Here is a 17852-nt window from a genome sequence, read left to right as displayed (position 1 = left end):
GAGAGAGAGAGAGAGAGAGAGAGAGAATTTATAGAGCTAATGTTTTCAGCTCTCTAGACCTAAGGACAAACACTACCATACCAAGCTAGTTTTGCAAATATCTCCTGAATTTTTTTGGAAGGAGATTAAAAATTCCTATTATGTACTGCTATTAAAAGGTTTCTTGATGCTTGCAAAATAAACATAACATACAAAACAAATAATTATCTAAAGTGTTAAGTCCAACTCAGGACTGTTATGGCATAAAATTGTACATTGGATTCTACAAACAGTGTCATATTATCATATGGCCAGTCAAATTATCATACCCCTGCTGATTCTGTACTAATCAGTGGTTTAAACCTTATTTCTAGGTCATATATAACATGAATAAATCAGTCAATAAGCAGCATAAGAGGAAGTGTCCAAATGTAGGAGGAAGGCCACAGATAATCTTTACAGAAAAATCTGTCACCGTGTAATTATGTTACTCCAAAGATTTTGGACATTTTTCCATTTACATCCCTATATATTTTGAAATAAAGCCAAATAAATAAGTTGGTAGAAATGTAATTTTAATACCTGGTTTTGGGTGTGTAGTTGTCACAGCAACATAAGGCTGAAACAAAGTTGTAAATGTCATCAAAGGGAAAACTAAGTTAAAAAATAAACTTTTGTCTTAAAAACAACAGCAAAACCTAGATTGTTTCTGGAGTCTGTATTCTCACCTTCCAGAATAGATGTTGAACTTTTAAACAAACCTACAGTAAAAGCAAGCCCTCTCCAGGAAACCAAGGTCTCTTTCCAAACAAGGACAGCAGGATTCTCTACTGTCGCTGCTTTCCCTCTCATCTGGCAATTGGTTTGTCTTTAGATAGCAACCCAGGAAGGGGAGGTGCGCCCCAAATTGGCGAGGCTCTGCCAAATAGCAGAGACTCTTCTTTGGAAGAGGCAGGAGGCTCCTCCTTTGGACGTGAGGCGCCCCTACCAGAGCGCCGGGTTACAAAAACGGAAACCACTAGCTGCGCTGAAGTGAGTCAAGTGATGAAATCTAGACTACATGGAAGGAAGCTCACCAACCTAACTGGTAACAGAAGCTGCTGAACCCTGCCCGAGGAAACCACATGATCCAACAGTTGCAGCCCTCAAGAAGTGGTCCTGGGGGTACCGCACCCCTGTATCTGGGCGAACCGAAGAAGAGTGGAGTGTTGGGAGAACCTAGTTTTGGTTCTCCAAGGGCCCAGACTGTGTGTTCTGAAGGTGACCACTGCCACCAGGTCAGTACAGAATTTCTCAAATGTACACCGCCTGGTTGGCAAGACTTTCAGAAAACCAGCCTCGTGGACTGCGGAGAGAGAAGCTGCTCTGCTGCCGCTTTTGACTGGGACGACGCCCGCGCCCCGCGCGCGCTGGGTCTTCGGTCCTCACCTGGAGCGCTCAGGTAGGGTTTGGGCGGGGCAGAAGCCTGGCGCGCAGGCGCGGGACAGGGGCCTCGCCTCTGCAGACGTCGCAGACTAGAGCTCACCTGGGAGACTCCTAGAGGAAGCGGAGCCTCGGTTCGGCCTCTCCTGGCAACGCGGGAGGCCCAGCGGGAAGGCAGGAGGCGGCGGCGGAGGAGGAGCTCGACTGAGCGGCAACTGTAGCGACAGCAACCGGAGTCTCCGCCTGCCACCACCTGCACCTGGCTCCGGGCCCACGTCCAGCACTCGGCTGGCCGCCGCTTCCCGCCGCCCTGCCCTGCCTACCCGCCAGGTAAGCCGACCGGCCAGCGTAGAGGCCGGAGCGGGGACCGGTGGCCCCTGGGCAGCTACGGGGGATGGTGGGACGTCCGCGGAGCTTCAGCTAGTGGGTAGAGGGCTACGAGTCCCGCGGCCGGTTGGAGAAGGTCTCGAGAGCAGGGTTTCAGTTGCCCCGCGGGAGAGGCCGAAAGGGGCGCCTGAGGCCGTGGGGAGGTGGCATTCCGGTGGAAGACAGGTCACTCTCTTGCTCTAGGTGTCCCCTGTCAATCCCCGTAGGGAGGCTCCAGTCGGAGCCCGGTCAGAGCCAAAGTCCTGTGGCCCCGGACTCGTCCGTGGAAGGGTCTCGGAGTCGGGGACAGGAGCGGGTGTGCCAGGCGCGAAACGGGCGTTTACACTCGGATTTGCAGGTTGCCTGTCTCCTCCCTCCCGTGTGCCCGAGAGGGACAAACCCGCGACAGGGAAGGGCACAGCTTTGCTAGGCAACTTTCCCAGCCGGACACCAGACAGTCCTAGGCTGAAAACCGCGGCCGCCCCGAGCCATTTAAATGGTTTCCGACTGGTTTGGAAAGCGCTGTGTGGTCGGGACGCGGACATCCCTCTCGCTGTGGGTCGACTCTACACTTTTCCGGGTGCACTCTCCAAGCCAGAGCTGCGCCCACTTTCCGGTTTGATCGGGAAGACTTCAGTTCTTTTCTTCGTGGCAGGAGGAAACCCAGCTGCCACGCACCAACTGCGCACCATCTCGTTGGAGGACCTGTTGACTTAAGGACCTGTATATTGAGGTTATGATTTGCCAGTGGCATATGACTCAAAGGTTAAAAAAAAAAAAAAAAAAAAAAAACTTTGTTTCAGAATTCTGCCACGTCTGAACCTGGGTGTGCCAGGCCCAAATTCCTGTCCTGTCTAATTAGGCTTTTCTGAAGCCTAAGAATTAAGGGTGAACCACGCTTACCTTAGACTTACTTCCTTCTCTCACAAACTCATCAAATAACTATTTCTGCTTTTGGAACCATATCAAGTTACCCATTTTCCTGATTTTTGCAACATGGCATTAAGTTAATATAACTTGCTATGGGAGTTACACTACATAATGAAGACAAACCCAAGTTTTATAGCTAAAAATCAGAAGGTTACTACATTTTAATTTGAAAATTGCTGGTTGTGAGAAAATCTGTTGCTGTTTTATTGAATTAATTTTTCTTTGAGTTTTTGACTAAAATACATGAAGTTAAAGTCACACCCTGCAATTAGATTTCATTAAATTTATATTTTACTATTAATATCTGAAATCTGCCTACATGTTAATTTTAGAAGTCTGAGCCACTTATTTGTACCAAGCAACTTCCTTCTGATATTATTTTAACCATCATTTTACATAGAAATTTTCAACAACAAATATCAATTCCACTCCCTTAGTGTTTAGTTCTATCCTTGCTAGTTATTAAAATTTATTTAAATTGCACATTTAACTTAAAGTGCCTTAGGTAATACTTGTGGTTTAAAAAAGAAGGTCAATTAAAAGCTAAAACACCACACCAATCACAGCATAACAAGACAATTACTAATTCAACCAGGACATTCTTAGTTTTCTCAAAAGACCCTTACCTGCCTTCTTAATCTTGTTTTCTTACAAGAAATAAATCTGTTAAATACTCAGTAAAATTAGGGTAGGTATTAAAATTTGAATATTGACCTAATATTCATTGTTTATAGGCCAGGTGTTGTCAGACTGTTTTTGTTCTTATTTCCAAGGAGTAATATAATATGTTCTTGTGAGCTAGAGTAACAGTGTGCCTCTATCTAAGTCTGTAAAATGGAGTTGGTGGGGAGGGTTGCTTCCCTACATTAAGATAATGTAGGGAATGTCTTGTAGCCCTTCATTCTCAGGCTCCTCATCTTGCTTTGGATATCCAGTCCACCCATCCAGCATGTGATAACCTGAAACTGAGAGGTATTCTCACTTCAGTTCACCTTGAAAATTCATCTAGAGATAACATTATTATTCCAGATGCTTGACTTAGGGTTCCTGGATCATTACATTTCACCACCCACATGCTCACTTATCAGAAGATGTTTATCTTTTTTTCCTTTCATGTAATTTGTAAGGCCTTTGTAATTATAGAATAGTCAATTGTTCTTGGTCCAGCTCTTGGTTTAGCCTAATTTCTTCGACTTGTCCAAGTAATGCCTGGCTTCATGAAGACTCACCAAGGCCATCATGCTCTTTTTCTCATCATGATCACATGTATATTGAAGATGCCATGTGGATTGAGATTTTTAAACCTTTCTTGTTATTTCAGAGCCACAGTTAATTTTTTGAGCCAACTTGGACAACATTACTTAGTCTTCTGATCTTTTATTATATTGGCTTGAAACATATTTTATGAGGCAGTGACCCAGTATCTTCCATCCATTTGTAATACTCTAGACTTTTGGTTTCAAGCATATTTACTTAACACCAGTGTTTGTTAAACATGTTTTTAAGCTGTAGTGCTCAGTTTTTTTTTTTTAAAAAATGCATTTTATGCTTCAGCTGAGTACACTCTTAAGTATATGCACATATAAGTGGAACAAGTTTCATAAAACAATACTTAACTATATAACATGAATGTCCCCTATTATTTTATTTTTAAAAACTGGCCTCAGCATACTAGATTGGTTTTATGACAATTAATGGGCTGAAGCATATAATATGGTGCTATCCTGTTGAATTTACATTTTTTTAAACAAGGAGTACTTTTATATATACTTTTGTTTTATTTATTTATTTTTATGTAGTGCTAAGGATTGAACCCAGGGCCTTGCACGTGCTAGGAGAGCACTCTATCGCTGAGCTACAACCCCAGGCCTGAATTTACATTTTTAAGGTTCATTTTTCTACAGGTGTTTCCCCCCCGCCACACACACACACACACACACACACACACACTCTCTCTCTCTCTCTCTCTCTCTCTCTCTCTCTCTCTCTCTCTCTCTCTCTCTCATACACACACACACATTCAAATTAAACTATCTTTTCATATAATCAAACTATAATTCTAATAATTCTAATAGTTAAACATTTCTTGAAGGACTTGAGGCACTAGGATCTGGATGCTCGATTAAATCTTTCAAATATTAGGGACTGCATAAAATCTCATTGAACAGTATTGTATTTTAAATGGGTTTTCATCATGCAGCATTGTATGTGGGAACAGAAAAAAACTAGAATGTTTTTCTGAGAGGATTTTGATAGTAACAATTATCAAGTCGAAGTTTTAGACAGAAAAATAATTCTGTCCAACTTTATTTTAATTCTAAGTTTAATGGTTGATTTAGAGTTATGGGTGGAATCTGAAAAAAAACATAGTCCAGTTTATTATTTTTTTAAAATTCTGTTAATATTTTTTATCTTTATCTTTTATTATGAAATAGATATAAGAAACAAATGATAGGAATCACACCCTCTCCCCCAAAAAGGGCTAGTTGAGAAATTAGTTTATATATCTAAGAGATTTGCCATGATATAGTCTTAGAAGCTCTGGTTGAATAATTAGTCTTTCATAAATGATTTCTGTTTTAACCTCCCTTCACATTCTTAGTGAAAATAATTTTTCTGCTAAAGAATGTCACCATATTTAATATTTTGAAAATGGTTGATACCTGTATATCTTCAGATGTTCTCAGGTCCATAAAGCATAAAAATGCATTTGGAATGGCAGCTCTTTTTTGGATCTAAAAGTGATTGAGAAGAAAGCAGTCCAATTATGTATCAGTCATTATCAGAGTAATTAATATTATACAATTTGGGTGATTTTATCATAATTAATGTACTGTCAATGGCAACATTGAATTCAAATCAATTCCAGTAATGGCAAGAGACCAAAGTGGCAAAGCAAAGACAAGTAGATCCTAGATTATAGGTCATTAGTGATTATGGACAATTAGATGAAATTTCCTTAAGTCATTCTCAGAATTGGGCTTATATTTCTGGTACTAAATAAACTGTTTCCCCAGCTATACCTTTTCCCTGTATTTGTTTAAATGTCAAAATGTCTAATTTGCTTATTCATATGATACCTTTAATAATAACTGGAGATTGTACACTTGTAAACCAAGACCTTCATCGCACCTATTTCAGTTCCTGATTTCTGTCCACATGTATTAATTCATTTACCATGTCCTGTCCACAATTCCACAATCAGCCTCCAAAAATTGAAAAATTTAATGTGACTCATTTTTTAGCAAAAATTCAATTCATTTGCAGAAAACCAAGGGTGAACTGTCAGGAGATTATCTACTGAACTTGGTACAATAGTACTGAGTTTGATTGTGTAATACTGCCCCAGGACTTTCTGAAGTATACTGTTATATTGGGTATGAATGCTATCACCTTTCTAGCATCTAAAAAGTTCTGGAATTTGAAACATATTTGGCTCGATGGATTTGATGGAATAGATTATGGATAGGAACCACTCTCCAGGTGTTGTGCCAGAAATTCAGTGGTCATATAAATGCTCTTTTATTAACTTCATAATGGCTATGGTCTGAATATTTGTGTCCCTCCAAAATTTGTATGTTGAAATTTGCCCTGATTGCATTGGTATTAAGAGGTGAGAGCCTTTGGTATTAAGAGGTGATAGGTCATCAGGATTCTGCCCTGGAGAATGAGATTAGTACATTTATAAGAGGCCTCAGGGAGTTCATTAGCTTTTGGCTTCTCCACCATGTGAGCATATGTGAGAGATGCCATCTATGAGGACTGTGTCCTCACCAGACATTGAATCTGATTGTACCTTGGTTTAGACTTCCCCTGCTCAAGATTGTGAGCAATAAATTTCTATCTATAAATTAGATAGTCCAAAGTGTTCTGTTATAGCCAGCTTGAACAGACTAAGATAGCAATCATCAAATCACTGAATCCCTTTAAATTTCATACCTTCCCACCCCATCACAAATTCCTGACAATACTTCTCCCCAATTTGGGGTCTTCTCAACTCATTACTAGGGCTAGAGTACCATAATATAAGTTAGAACTATTGTCTCCTCAGTGTGAAGTCATTCAGCACTTTCTATAACTCACCTGATAGAATCTGTGGCCCTCAAGTGTTCCCACAGAATCTGACCCTTGTTTATTTCTTGATTTATATTTCATAAAACAAAATTTTGTATCACACCAAGAGTTTATTGTTCTTCCTGTGCTTTTCTTTTGTACTCTTCCCCACTGAGAGTACCTTCTCTTTTGCTTCCCTATAACTCTTAATAGTTCTAAAGACTCAACTGAGGTCTTGCCTTCTTTAGAAAATGTCACAACCTTCCTATACCTCCGTACACATGCATTTTACATGTGATATATGATATGTGTGTGTGTGTGTGTGTGTGGACAGAGAGAGAGAGAGAGAGAGAGAGAGAGAGAGAGAGAGAGAGAGAGAGAAGAGTCTGTTTCCACACCAGTCTCTGTATACAAACACACACATGCATATACACATCACATCTTTCGAATTATTTGCAAAGCATACAGGTTTTCTTTAAGCCTAATGTGAAGTAAGAAAGTGAGTAAAATTGACAGCATGAACAATGGCCTACGTTTTATCCTCAGCATAAAAAAAAAAAAAATGTCAGAGAGACATCGAGAAGTGACCAAAGAAATTGGGGAATAGGAAACATTTTTTATTGTACTTAGTGTATTTAATTTATATTGTTCTACTCACATCTCATTCCTCTGAATTCCATGTTATTTTGGGGTATCAATTTGGTTAGTTATAAGACCTGGTTTTTCCCATTTAGAAGTGAAATGTTAACTATGATTGAAGTATCTTGAAGGTTTTGTTTATATGTGTATATTGCACAATTGAGAACATTACTCAGAGTGAGGATCTAAAAGAGAGTAACTTTTACTTAAAGAATTTTATTAGACTAAACCAAAAGAAAATAACAACAACAACAAAAACAAACTCGCCAAATAAAACAGGGCAAAAAAATTCCTTAAAGTTAGTTGTCTTTCAAATCCCTGACTTGTCCTTTGCCAAGCTCTGTTGATTTTACCTTCTAAATAAATGGTTCTCAAATTTGTCCACTGTTCTCCGTTCCTCACATTACCATCATCTCTTGCAATAGACTATTGTAGTGGCCTCTCTATTTGTCTATCAGAACTCTTTCTGGCTTCTTTTGAGTTGATTCCTTCCACTGACATCCAGAGTGATATTTTTCAAAGTATTTGGTCATGATGACCCCCTACTTAAAGCCCTTCTTGGCCCTTAGAGTAAGGTAACTCCTTAATATGGTGGAAAGGTTGGGCGTGATTCAGAGGTTGCCCAGCACACATGACTCTCCTCATTACTGTTCTCTGCCTCTAACAGTTTGTGTTTTATTGCCATATTCCTCTTGCCTGCAGGTCTTTGCGGTGTCTTTCTCCTACCCTGTAATACATATTTCTCTTCCGTTTTGTCCTATCCAGCTAATATTCAGCCTTCACATTCCCATTTGATCTCCTTTTTTAGCACTAATTATAACTGGAATTTTTCAACTGCCTCCAATCCTAACCTAGAGTAGAGTGAAGACTATAGTATAAAGAAATAAAGTGCTGCTTATTAACCTTTAAAAATTAAAATTTCTTCACAATGAGGTAGACTTTATAGTTTATATTTTTTTAAAAATTAGATTTTTGTTATTAGGGACTTAATATTTTTATCCACTGTTCATATTTATCACCATAATAAGTATTGATTTTTTTGTTTACTATTTACAATGTGCACTATATGCCCAGAATATTTTAAGCAAATTAAATGAGTTAATGCATTTAATCTTCAAAGCAACCTCTATTATTTTTCTCTCTGTTTTAGAGATAGAAAATTGAGAGATTAAATAATTTGCTTCCATCGATAAGGTTGTTGAAATCTTGGAGCCACAATTCAAATCCAAGAAAGTCTGATTCAAAATCCTGCACTTCTATCCTACTTGTAAATAAAGTAATACAAATAAAGTTAAATAGAATTATTGAAAGATTTACAACAGCAACGATTCAGTTCCTCCTCTTCCATTTCCCCAGTAACATTGCTTAAAAGCAATGACTCTCACCCTTTTAGATGTTTCTTCCAGTATTTACCTTTTGAAATAATATGCTTATATTGCTGTTTCTTAATGCATCAATATTTGGCATTGTCTACTGACTTCACATTCAAGTAGATAAATATTTATCTCTTTTACACACACACCTCTGTCTCCCTTTCTCAATCAATATCATTCTTACATTCTTTGGTTTTCATATTAATATTTATTTATTATGATTACATAAATATTGTTTGCTACAGAGCCAAATAAGCACATTGTGCATATGATTATTTACTTGAAGAATTTTTATTTTGTTTGTCTTTTTGGAGGCATGGTTTCATTATATTGCTCAGGCTCATCTAAAAGTCTGGGGCTCAAATGATCCTCCAGCCTCAGCCTCTCAAGTAGCTGGGACTAATGGTGCATGGTGCATATCACTGTGAGTTAATAACTAACGAATTTAAGAAAAAATTAATTGCCTAATTTTCCCATATGTTTATTGGCATATATATTTCTATGTAGTCTAACATGTCAGTTTCATTTCCCACATAGTCTACCCTTTCAGATTTATTGGTCCCTTCTTGAAGCTCTCCATTCTCTTGTTTTAATTTGGACTGCTGCTTTCTAGGCCTGTTCCATAGCTTCTTGTGTTTCCCTTTGCTGACATCTCTGACGGACTCTCATTCCATAGACACTATGACTTCTTATTTAATCACTCCCTCATTTGGATGCAGTACATCTTCCACTGGCTTCCTGAGAAATGGAATTAAAAAATTCAAAATATCGAATGCATTAAAAATCTTTTTCCTACCTTTACACATTTTTCTCTCTTGTTTATTTATTTTAGTAGTTTTTCTATTCATAGGGTTCAGATTTCAGATGAAAAATATAAGTCTTTCTTTCACTGTTGCCCTCTGATACTCAGTTTTTCTCCCAGAGAGCACTGCATTAGTAAGTCCTTTATAACAAGTCAAGAATACTTCCTGTACACACATCATAACCTAGCAACCTCCCTGCCCTGATATTAATTGATTTGCTGAGTTCAACTAACTGTACCTCCCAAATCCCTTTTCTAAGCCTCCATATCCCTTTTACCCATCTCTTTCCCAGGTTACTTTTAATACTCATTTTTGCCTCCAGTCCCCTATCTGCACCCCATACCCAAATTCATATTCAGTACAACTTCAAGAATATAACCATTCTAAATTTCCCTTTGGATTAAGTCTTCACCTTGCTTAAAATCCACCAGTGCCTCTCTCCTTTGCCTGAGAAGTATAAGTCATGTGCAATTAGGTAATCCTTCCTTGTGGTTTGGAACTAGGCATTTGACATATTTGTAATAGGCCTCCCTGTTTCTGGTGTTTGATGATGCATGGTTCTAAGGAAAATTACCCTACTTGAGGTTATCTGCTGAAAGAAGAGTTAAATTTTAGACAGAGACTGGTTTACTTGCAACTTAAACCTGTATATCAAAGGAGACTTTTCATACTTTAACTGTGAAGAGTGGGCAATGTAGAAATTTCGGGGGTGGTTGGAAAAGTAAAGGAATAGTTTATATTTAAAATTAGGCATATTTACAGCCTAAGCTTAAAGGTTGGCACTGTTTTTATGTTTAGCAAAAATAATTTGATGTTGTAGATGATTTGTGCAATGTTTACTTTTCTTGTTTTACATCTAGGGAGGTAGCAATAATAGGGAAGTAGTGGTAAGGACTGGGAAATTTAAAAGTGTTGAAGTTTAAATCTTAGAATTTCTAGAGTAGGGATTGGGAATTTTACAGCCCTTGGGAAAAATTCCAGAGATACTTGTTTTTGTAAGCAAAGTTTATTTGGAATACAACTATGGCCATTCATTTTTATATTGTCTTTTTTTTTGCCTTACAACTATAGAAATTAATAGTTGCAATAGACATCAAATGGTCTGCAAGCAAAAAATAATTTGCTGACTGGCTCTTTATGGAAAGTTTACTGACACTTTTTCTACAAGGTATTGGAAATTGAGAGGTGTCTGGGATGTTTATGTACTAAATGAGTGGTAGGTAAACCTATAGGAAGGTGCTTGTGAATTAACAATGATTGAGCAGTCCTATTCCTTTGCTCTCCCACTTCCTCATTCTTTAATATACTTGAGGCTTCAAAGGGAGAATTAATGGACAGAAATTGTCTTCTACTTACGAGTTTTTTTATTCCTTCAAAAAAAGGAATGTTTGATTGGATTTGTTTAGTGTAGCCTGAATGCCCACCCTCAAATTACATTCCATAAAAATAGGACCAGTGGACAAACCTTTCACTAAGATTTTGAGAAATACATTAGTGAGGGAGTCTTTGCATCTGTTTTAAAAAAAAAATGCTGTTGCTTTCCTTTGTAGGTCATTGAAATTGCCTTCCTGATTTTAGTGGAGATAATGGGATACCATAGTAGCAGAAGACAAGTGGCAGCAAGCATTTAACCATCAATGATAGAGTAGGTACATCTTTTAAAATGGAAAGCAAGAACATAGAACTATCAGAGGGCACCAGCCTCTAGGTGATTCTGGTAGCCAAGATACTGGCTTTCGCAGAATCATCGTGGTAACTAAAGAATAAAATAAAATAAACAGTAGTTAGAGTATCACTTATCTAACAGCAAAAACTCTTACTATCTCTGGTTGCAAAAGAAAAAATTGAAGTTGTTATAGCTAAGAGTCAGCCTCACATAGTTCTAGATCTATGTCAACTCACAGACCCAGCACTCTTCTCCAAACGGACCAACAACTATCTACTAGCATCTATGCTTTGGAGAAAAGGAAATACTCTGACCTTTCATATCAATTCCTAGGGAACCAAAATATCAAAGTGAAAACCAACAGCAGTCAAGCAATAGATGGAGTTGGACTCACAGTGGGCCCAGGTAGTCAGCAAATCCACCCTGTGCTTATTTCCTCAATTCCTTAATGGAACTTACTGGATAACTGGCAAAATCTCTATACTAATTCAAGTGAGGACTTTAGAACCTGCCCTCCCTTCTAAAATAACAAATTAGAAGTAATACCATAGCCCGGAGGATATTGTTTATATTGATGGAGGGCATCAGTCATAGAAATCACATTCCCATTTGGCTTGTACAGAGGTTTAGTGGATCTTAGAAACTGTAGACTATCATAAAGCTAATCATTGAGCAACTCCAAATGTGGCTGCTAACCCAACTGCAGTGTCTTTATCAAATTACACAACCCCTGGAATTTTGTATGTAATTATGGGTTTGACTAATAACCTTTTTCTCTATGCTAACTTAAAAGGACCACCAACAGCAATTTGTATACCTTCACAGGCTTGCCTGAGGGCTAGGTCAGTTCTCCAGTTCTTGAGATCTTAATCACCCTAACATCCCACCAATTTTCACAGTGTCTCACTGTGTGAATGATGTCATCTTGATTGAATCTGATGAGCAGAGATTAGCAAGTCCTTTAGATGTCTAGTAAAGCACCTGAGAACTAGAGGGTGATAGATTATTCCCACAAAAATTTAGAGGCATAGCATTTCACTAACATTTCTAGGCATTCAGTGGTCACTATACCTGATAGGTCTTTTATGGATTTTGGAAAGATCATAGACCACATTTGAATATGTTACTTCATCACCTACCTACAGAGAACTCATTAGGCTTCCAGTTTTAAATTATGATCAGAGCAAAAGAAAGTTAGGCAGAAAGTCCATTACACAGTGCAAGCTATACCACCACTTTGGCTTTTGAGGCTAACCAATCCAAGATTCTCTTAGTCTTTGAAGCAAATAGGCACGCTGGGTGGAATGGAGGCTTTGGAGAGCACCAAGACCAGCATCAGAGTAAACATCTCTAGGATTCTGAAGCAAACCTATTTCATCTCCAGATAAATGTTTACCCTTTGACAAACAACCTCTGGCTTGCTACTAGGTAGGTAGTAAATGCATAACCATGGGTTGTCAGGTGGACTGAGCTTCCTATCATTAACTGGGTGTTGTCTGGCCTAGTTAGCTGTAGGCTAGCCATGGACAGCCGCCATCTATCATCAGGTGAAAATGGCATATGAGACAGAGCCTGGGAAGATCTGGAAAGTGCATGTCCACGTGACTCCAGATCCTTCAAAAACAACTTGCTGTTGCATTGCCTTGTGTGATCGTCAGTTTTCCATTGCTGTGACAAATACCTAGGATAATTATCTTGGAAAAAGAGAAGGTTTAATTTGGCTCACAGTCTGGGAGATTTCAGTCCATGACTGGTTGGCTCCACTGCTTTTGGGTCTGTGTTGAGGGAGCACTTCATGGAGACAGTGTGTGGCAAAATTGTTCTGCTCGTGGCTGGGGCATGAGCGAGAAAGAGGAAGGAGATGGAGTCCTTCAAGGGCATGCCCCCACTGTCCGGAAGACCTCCCTCCAGGTCCTACCTATTAAATATTCCACTTCCTCTGAATAGTGCCATCATACGTGGACTGTCTTTAATTCATGGACCTTTGGGGGATATTTAGCCAAATTATAGCACCTTGTTTCCTTCAACCCATGTTGAAGGCTTCTTGGTATTTACTTAAACTCATTGATAGAGGAAAAAAACCTCAAGCCTGATTTACAGATAAGTCTACATCATATTTTCATACTGCTTAAGAGTGGAGAGCTGCAGAACTATATATAGTCTTATGCATGGGCAATTGTGAAGTACAGTAGAGATAGAAAATTCCCTCAATAGGCAGAAATTTGAATAGTAGATCTGTTTATCCACTGTGCCTGAAATGAGAGATGGTCCACAGTATTAATCTATATTGGTTGATGGGCAGTTGCTACTGATTTATATGGTCAGGGCCTTGACTGGAAGACTAGTGACAGGGAATATTGAGGTTAGAGAGTGTGGCCTTTCAAACTGTGCAGACCCTGAAAATATTTGTGCCTATTGTAATGCCCACCAAAGGATTTTTATTGGAGAGAAGGCTCTTAATCAAGTTGACAAAATGGCACACTCAAGATGTTGGTCAGACTCCCTTCCCAGCTACCTGAGAGTGTGTTCACTGTGTCTATGCACAGTGGCCTTAGTGGCAGGAATGGAGGCTAGATGTGCACGTGCTCAGCAACATTTGACTTTTCTAATGTGTCCTGACTACTACAACATTGAGCCCCTGGGGTGGATCAGTGAAGCTGAATAGTTAGGGTAGATTATGCTGCTTATCAATCTGTTGTTTCTGTCTTAAAGTTGTTAGCCTATTCCGCAGTAAGGAAGCTGGACCTTGTAAATATTTTTCCCATGCCAACTGGCATGATGTTAAATCCTGTCAGCAGAGGATACTGAAGGAACACTGAGGGTTAAACATGGTTTTCTTTCTAATTTCAGAGATACTCACTTGTCAGGCTCTTTCTGGTCATATTTTTCCTCCCTTGCTCCGGTCCTCACATGGTTTTCTCCAGTGCTGGGTACCTGCAGGGCATGGCTTTCTCTGAAGATGGCAAGCTTCACCCTCTGTATTTTCTCCACAGCTGGATTTGGGCAGTGGTAGTGTGTCCTGGAGCCACTGACATTATGGACCTGCTCCACAGCCCAGGTCACTGCTTGCCAGACATTCTTCCCAGATCCACGCATGTGCACACTGGAGGTTCCACTAGATTGGTTGTTGCCCAGGGAGCTGGCTCCCTAACCTTCAATTCCAGAAAGTCAGAGCCATCTTGCTCCCAGCTGCACAAGAAAAGTGCACTTAAGTCCTGCGGAGGACAGCCTCTCAGACTTCAGCAGTCAGCTGTTTTTCTCATCACCTAGCTAGTTCCGGGGTTCTATGCCCTCTCCATAAATGGCTTTTTCTGAGACTCCTGAGGGCAGATTTTGAGCAATTCCTGCATTTGTTAATTCTGTCACTTTACCCATTCATCTCCTCTTCTTCCCGTTCTCTCAACAAGTCAGATTATTTAATTCCATTTCCTGCTCTTCCTTTCTACCTTCTGGTGCTCCTTATCTCTCCAGTACCACCTTTACTGAAACTGAAAAACTTTGTAATTTTTCTAAAGCCTAAATTTGATTATAATCTCTTCTTAAAGTTCATTCAATTATTTTTTATTTCATCCATCTAAAAATTATATGGTACATTCCAGAGTCACTGGAAGATGTACCAGGTTCTCCATGAACTCCTCTTAACCTCTGAACCTCATCTCCTGCCATTTCCCACCTCTGATTTCCACTACTGCTAACCTAAGGGACTGATCATGTCTTTTCTGGCTTCAGTGACTTTATATCTTTCATTCCTTCTAACTTCACCTTTTTGTTCACTTACCTAAAATTTGTTTACTTTTCAAGAGTCTATTCAACATTATCATCCCTGGGAAATTTTCCATAACATTTCTCAGCCCTCCGTGTTGCTTTCACAGACTATGTTCTCAGCTCATATGCCCCTGGTTTGTGATTGCCTGTTGACTTGCTGTGTTTCATATTAGTCTCTGTTTCTTGAACCTATGGGCTATCTTTAGTTTTGTAGCCACAGCCTAGAACAACATTTGATTCTTAAGAAATTACACACATATAATTGTGTGGTTCTGCAGCTCCTTATATGAAGTTTTCAAACACAGGAAAAGAAAAAAAGAAAAATTTAACAAGTCACTCGATTCTTCACATAAAGTTCTCAAAGCAATTGAAGCTCAGAAACATTGGCATATCACTTTTACCAGAAACATACATCAAAATTTCAGGCATCTTTAGAAGTCAAAGTTTTAATTCCATATTGAAAAGAATATACATAGGCAGTACAATTAAAAATAGTATATAGAACTAAGTTCATCCTATTTTGTACATTCATCTTAAAATTCTTGCCAAAGGTCAGAGGAATTCATTTTAGAACTTGGTTTTCTTATTTTAAATTTAGTTATAACTTTAGAAAAGAAGCTGAATAGTGTCAAAGTTAGTTTGCACTGCTATAAAGAACATTTCCTTAGGTTGTGGCTCAGTGGTAGAGCGCCTCTTTTGCATGAGGTACTGGGTTCATTCCTCAGCGCCGCATAAATATAAATAAAATAAAGAAATTGTGTCCATCTAAAACTAAATAAAATTTTTTTAAAAAGAACATTTCCTTTGAAATATATTTAGGCTTTAGGGACAACAGGTATTTTCCCTTCCCTTTCTCCTGAAAATTACCTTACTGGATATAATTGTGCATATAGTATGCAAGTGACTGAAATTCCTTCACATTACATTTTTTAAACATTGTGAGGAAAGTGAACCTTCACTGTGATTCAGTCTGTCATCAGTGTTCTATTTTCTTTCCTTCTTTTGCTTGTGGTGATTCCTACAAGGGTTTAGCAAACTTGTAACCATGTTTTTACAATCAACTGCAAGCAATATTCCATCAATCCATATTCTGCCTTTGGAATCCTGGAGACCTTCAAGAGAAGATTGTGTATTTTCTTTTTGCTATTAGATTTTGTATTTGTATGAGGTATTGAAAATAGCTGTTATGTAATAATGAAATTAAATATTCTTAATTTTCTTACCCTTACAGAGAATGTCAGGATTCACAAATATTATCAGGTGAACAAATCTATGAGAATACCAACTTAATTATTGTCAAAGCTGCTGCATTACTTTGGCTAGTTGGAGTTCACAGGTTAAGGGCAAGCTGTATAAAATGAAGCCATTATAGGTATCAGATGCCTGTTAGGAGCTGTCAGTATACCTTGCTTTTCTATGGATTCTCCCCTCCTAGAATTCCTTAATGAAGCTCTTTGACTTCTTGGTTATCTGCTTAATATGTTCTTTTAAAATAAAACTCAAAATATATTTGTAAAAAATAATCTTATGCAAATAATATAGTAGATGTTACCACCAGAGTTAACAAAAAATATGATTTTTTTCCAAAGAGAAATTCTTAATGTTTTTCAGCTCCAATGAATTGTAGCTAATTATAACAATTGTTCTCTTTCAAAAGTGTAATTTGATTGAGGGCAGAATATCTTTGTATTCTTGTTAACCATAGAGTACATTGTTTGTAGCTTCAGTTCAGTTGTTTGAATGAATAAATTGTACTATGCCTATAAGGAATGAATAGCTACTAATAACATCTATCATTTCTATTTATAGGTTTTACCATTTAAAGAAACCTTCTTGCCAGCAAATCTATGATAAAAAATATAAGTAACAGAGGAAACAATAACTATTATTTGTCAAGTAACAAGCATTTAATGTCAGAATGGCTCACCTAAAACGACTAGTAAAATTACATTTTAAAAGACATTACCATAAAAAGTTCTGGAAGCTTGGTGCAGTAATTTTTTTCTTTTTAATAGTTTTGATTTTAATGCAAAGAGAAGTAAGTGTTCAATATTCCAAAGAAGAATCAAGGATGGAAAGAAATATGAAAAACAAGAACAAGGTGTTTGATTTGATGCTAGAAGCTGTAAACAATATTAAAGATGCAATGCCAAAAATGCAAATAGGAGCACCTGTCAGGCAAAACATTGATGTTGGTAAGAGACCCTGTTTGCAAGGATATTATACAGCAGCAGAATTGAAACCTGCTCTTGACCGCCCACCACAAGATTCTAACGCACCTGGTGCTTCTGGCAAAGCATTCAAGACAACCAATTTAAGTATTGAAGAGCAAAAGGAAAAAGAACGTGGGGAAGTAAAACACTGTTTTAATGCTTTTGCAAGTGACAGGATTTCTTTACACCGAGATCTTGGACCTGACACCCGACCTCCTGAGTATGTTGAAGACTATTCATTATTTACTCTTTATTACGAGGGTTTGAAGGGGAGAGGCATTAGCTAAGGCATTTGCTTATTCTTTAGCCACTCTGAGGTGGGAAATCAGCAAATACTGTTTTTTAATCTTTCATGTTTTTGTTTATAACTATTAAGGATAGCTATCCATATCTCAGCTTAGTATATAGTACAGACATGAAAAGTTATTAGCTTTTAAATTAGAAACAGAATTCTAGATCTGACTTCTTTATACAAGGAAATCCTTCATTCTTAAATGCTGTGAAGGAAATATTGGACAGTTTTTATGGAAAATGTAGGAGGTTAAGAAAGTTTGTTCACTTCTCTGTGTGCTGCTATAGAAAAGAAATTTTTAAAAAATGTGCCAAGATTTTGTAGCTACTAGATAATATTTTATGGATTTAT

General features: G+C 38.2%; 1 protein-coding gene across 3 annotated transcripts in view; it reads left to right on the top strand.

Annotated features, from left to right (window-relative positions):
• The first annotated feature begins 996 nt into the window (after nucleotides 1-996).
• The window catches only part of Galnt3 (polypeptide N-acetylgalactosaminyltransferase 3), a 38186-nt gene continuing 21330 nt past the window's right edge, over nucleotides 997-17852 (top strand). Inside the window, exons 1-2 of one of the 3 annotated variants that reach the window (XM_021728264.3) lie at nucleotides 997-1420; nucleotides 16806-17429. In XM_021728264.3, coding sequence (XP_021583939.1) covers nucleotides 16915-17429 — 515 coding nt within the window. In that variant the 5' untranslated portion in view covers nucleotides 997-1420; nucleotides 16806-16914. Of the gene's footprint in view, nucleotides 1421-1444; nucleotides 1732-16805; nucleotides 17430-17852 lie in introns of those variants that run through there. The other 2 variants (XM_040294409.2, XM_005315708.4) reach the window with 2 other exon arrangements.

This window comes from Ictidomys tridecemlineatus, chromosome 7 (assembly GCF_052094955.1).
Source record: "Ictidomys tridecemlineatus isolate mIctTri1 chromosome 7, mIctTri1.hap1, whole genome shotgun sequence".
NCBI classification, from domain to species: Eukaryota; Metazoa; Chordata; class Mammalia; order Rodentia; family Sciuridae; genus Ictidomys; species Ictidomys tridecemlineatus.
Note: the sequence above shows the minus strand (reverse complement) of the source record. Positions and strands in the feature narration are given on the sequence as shown.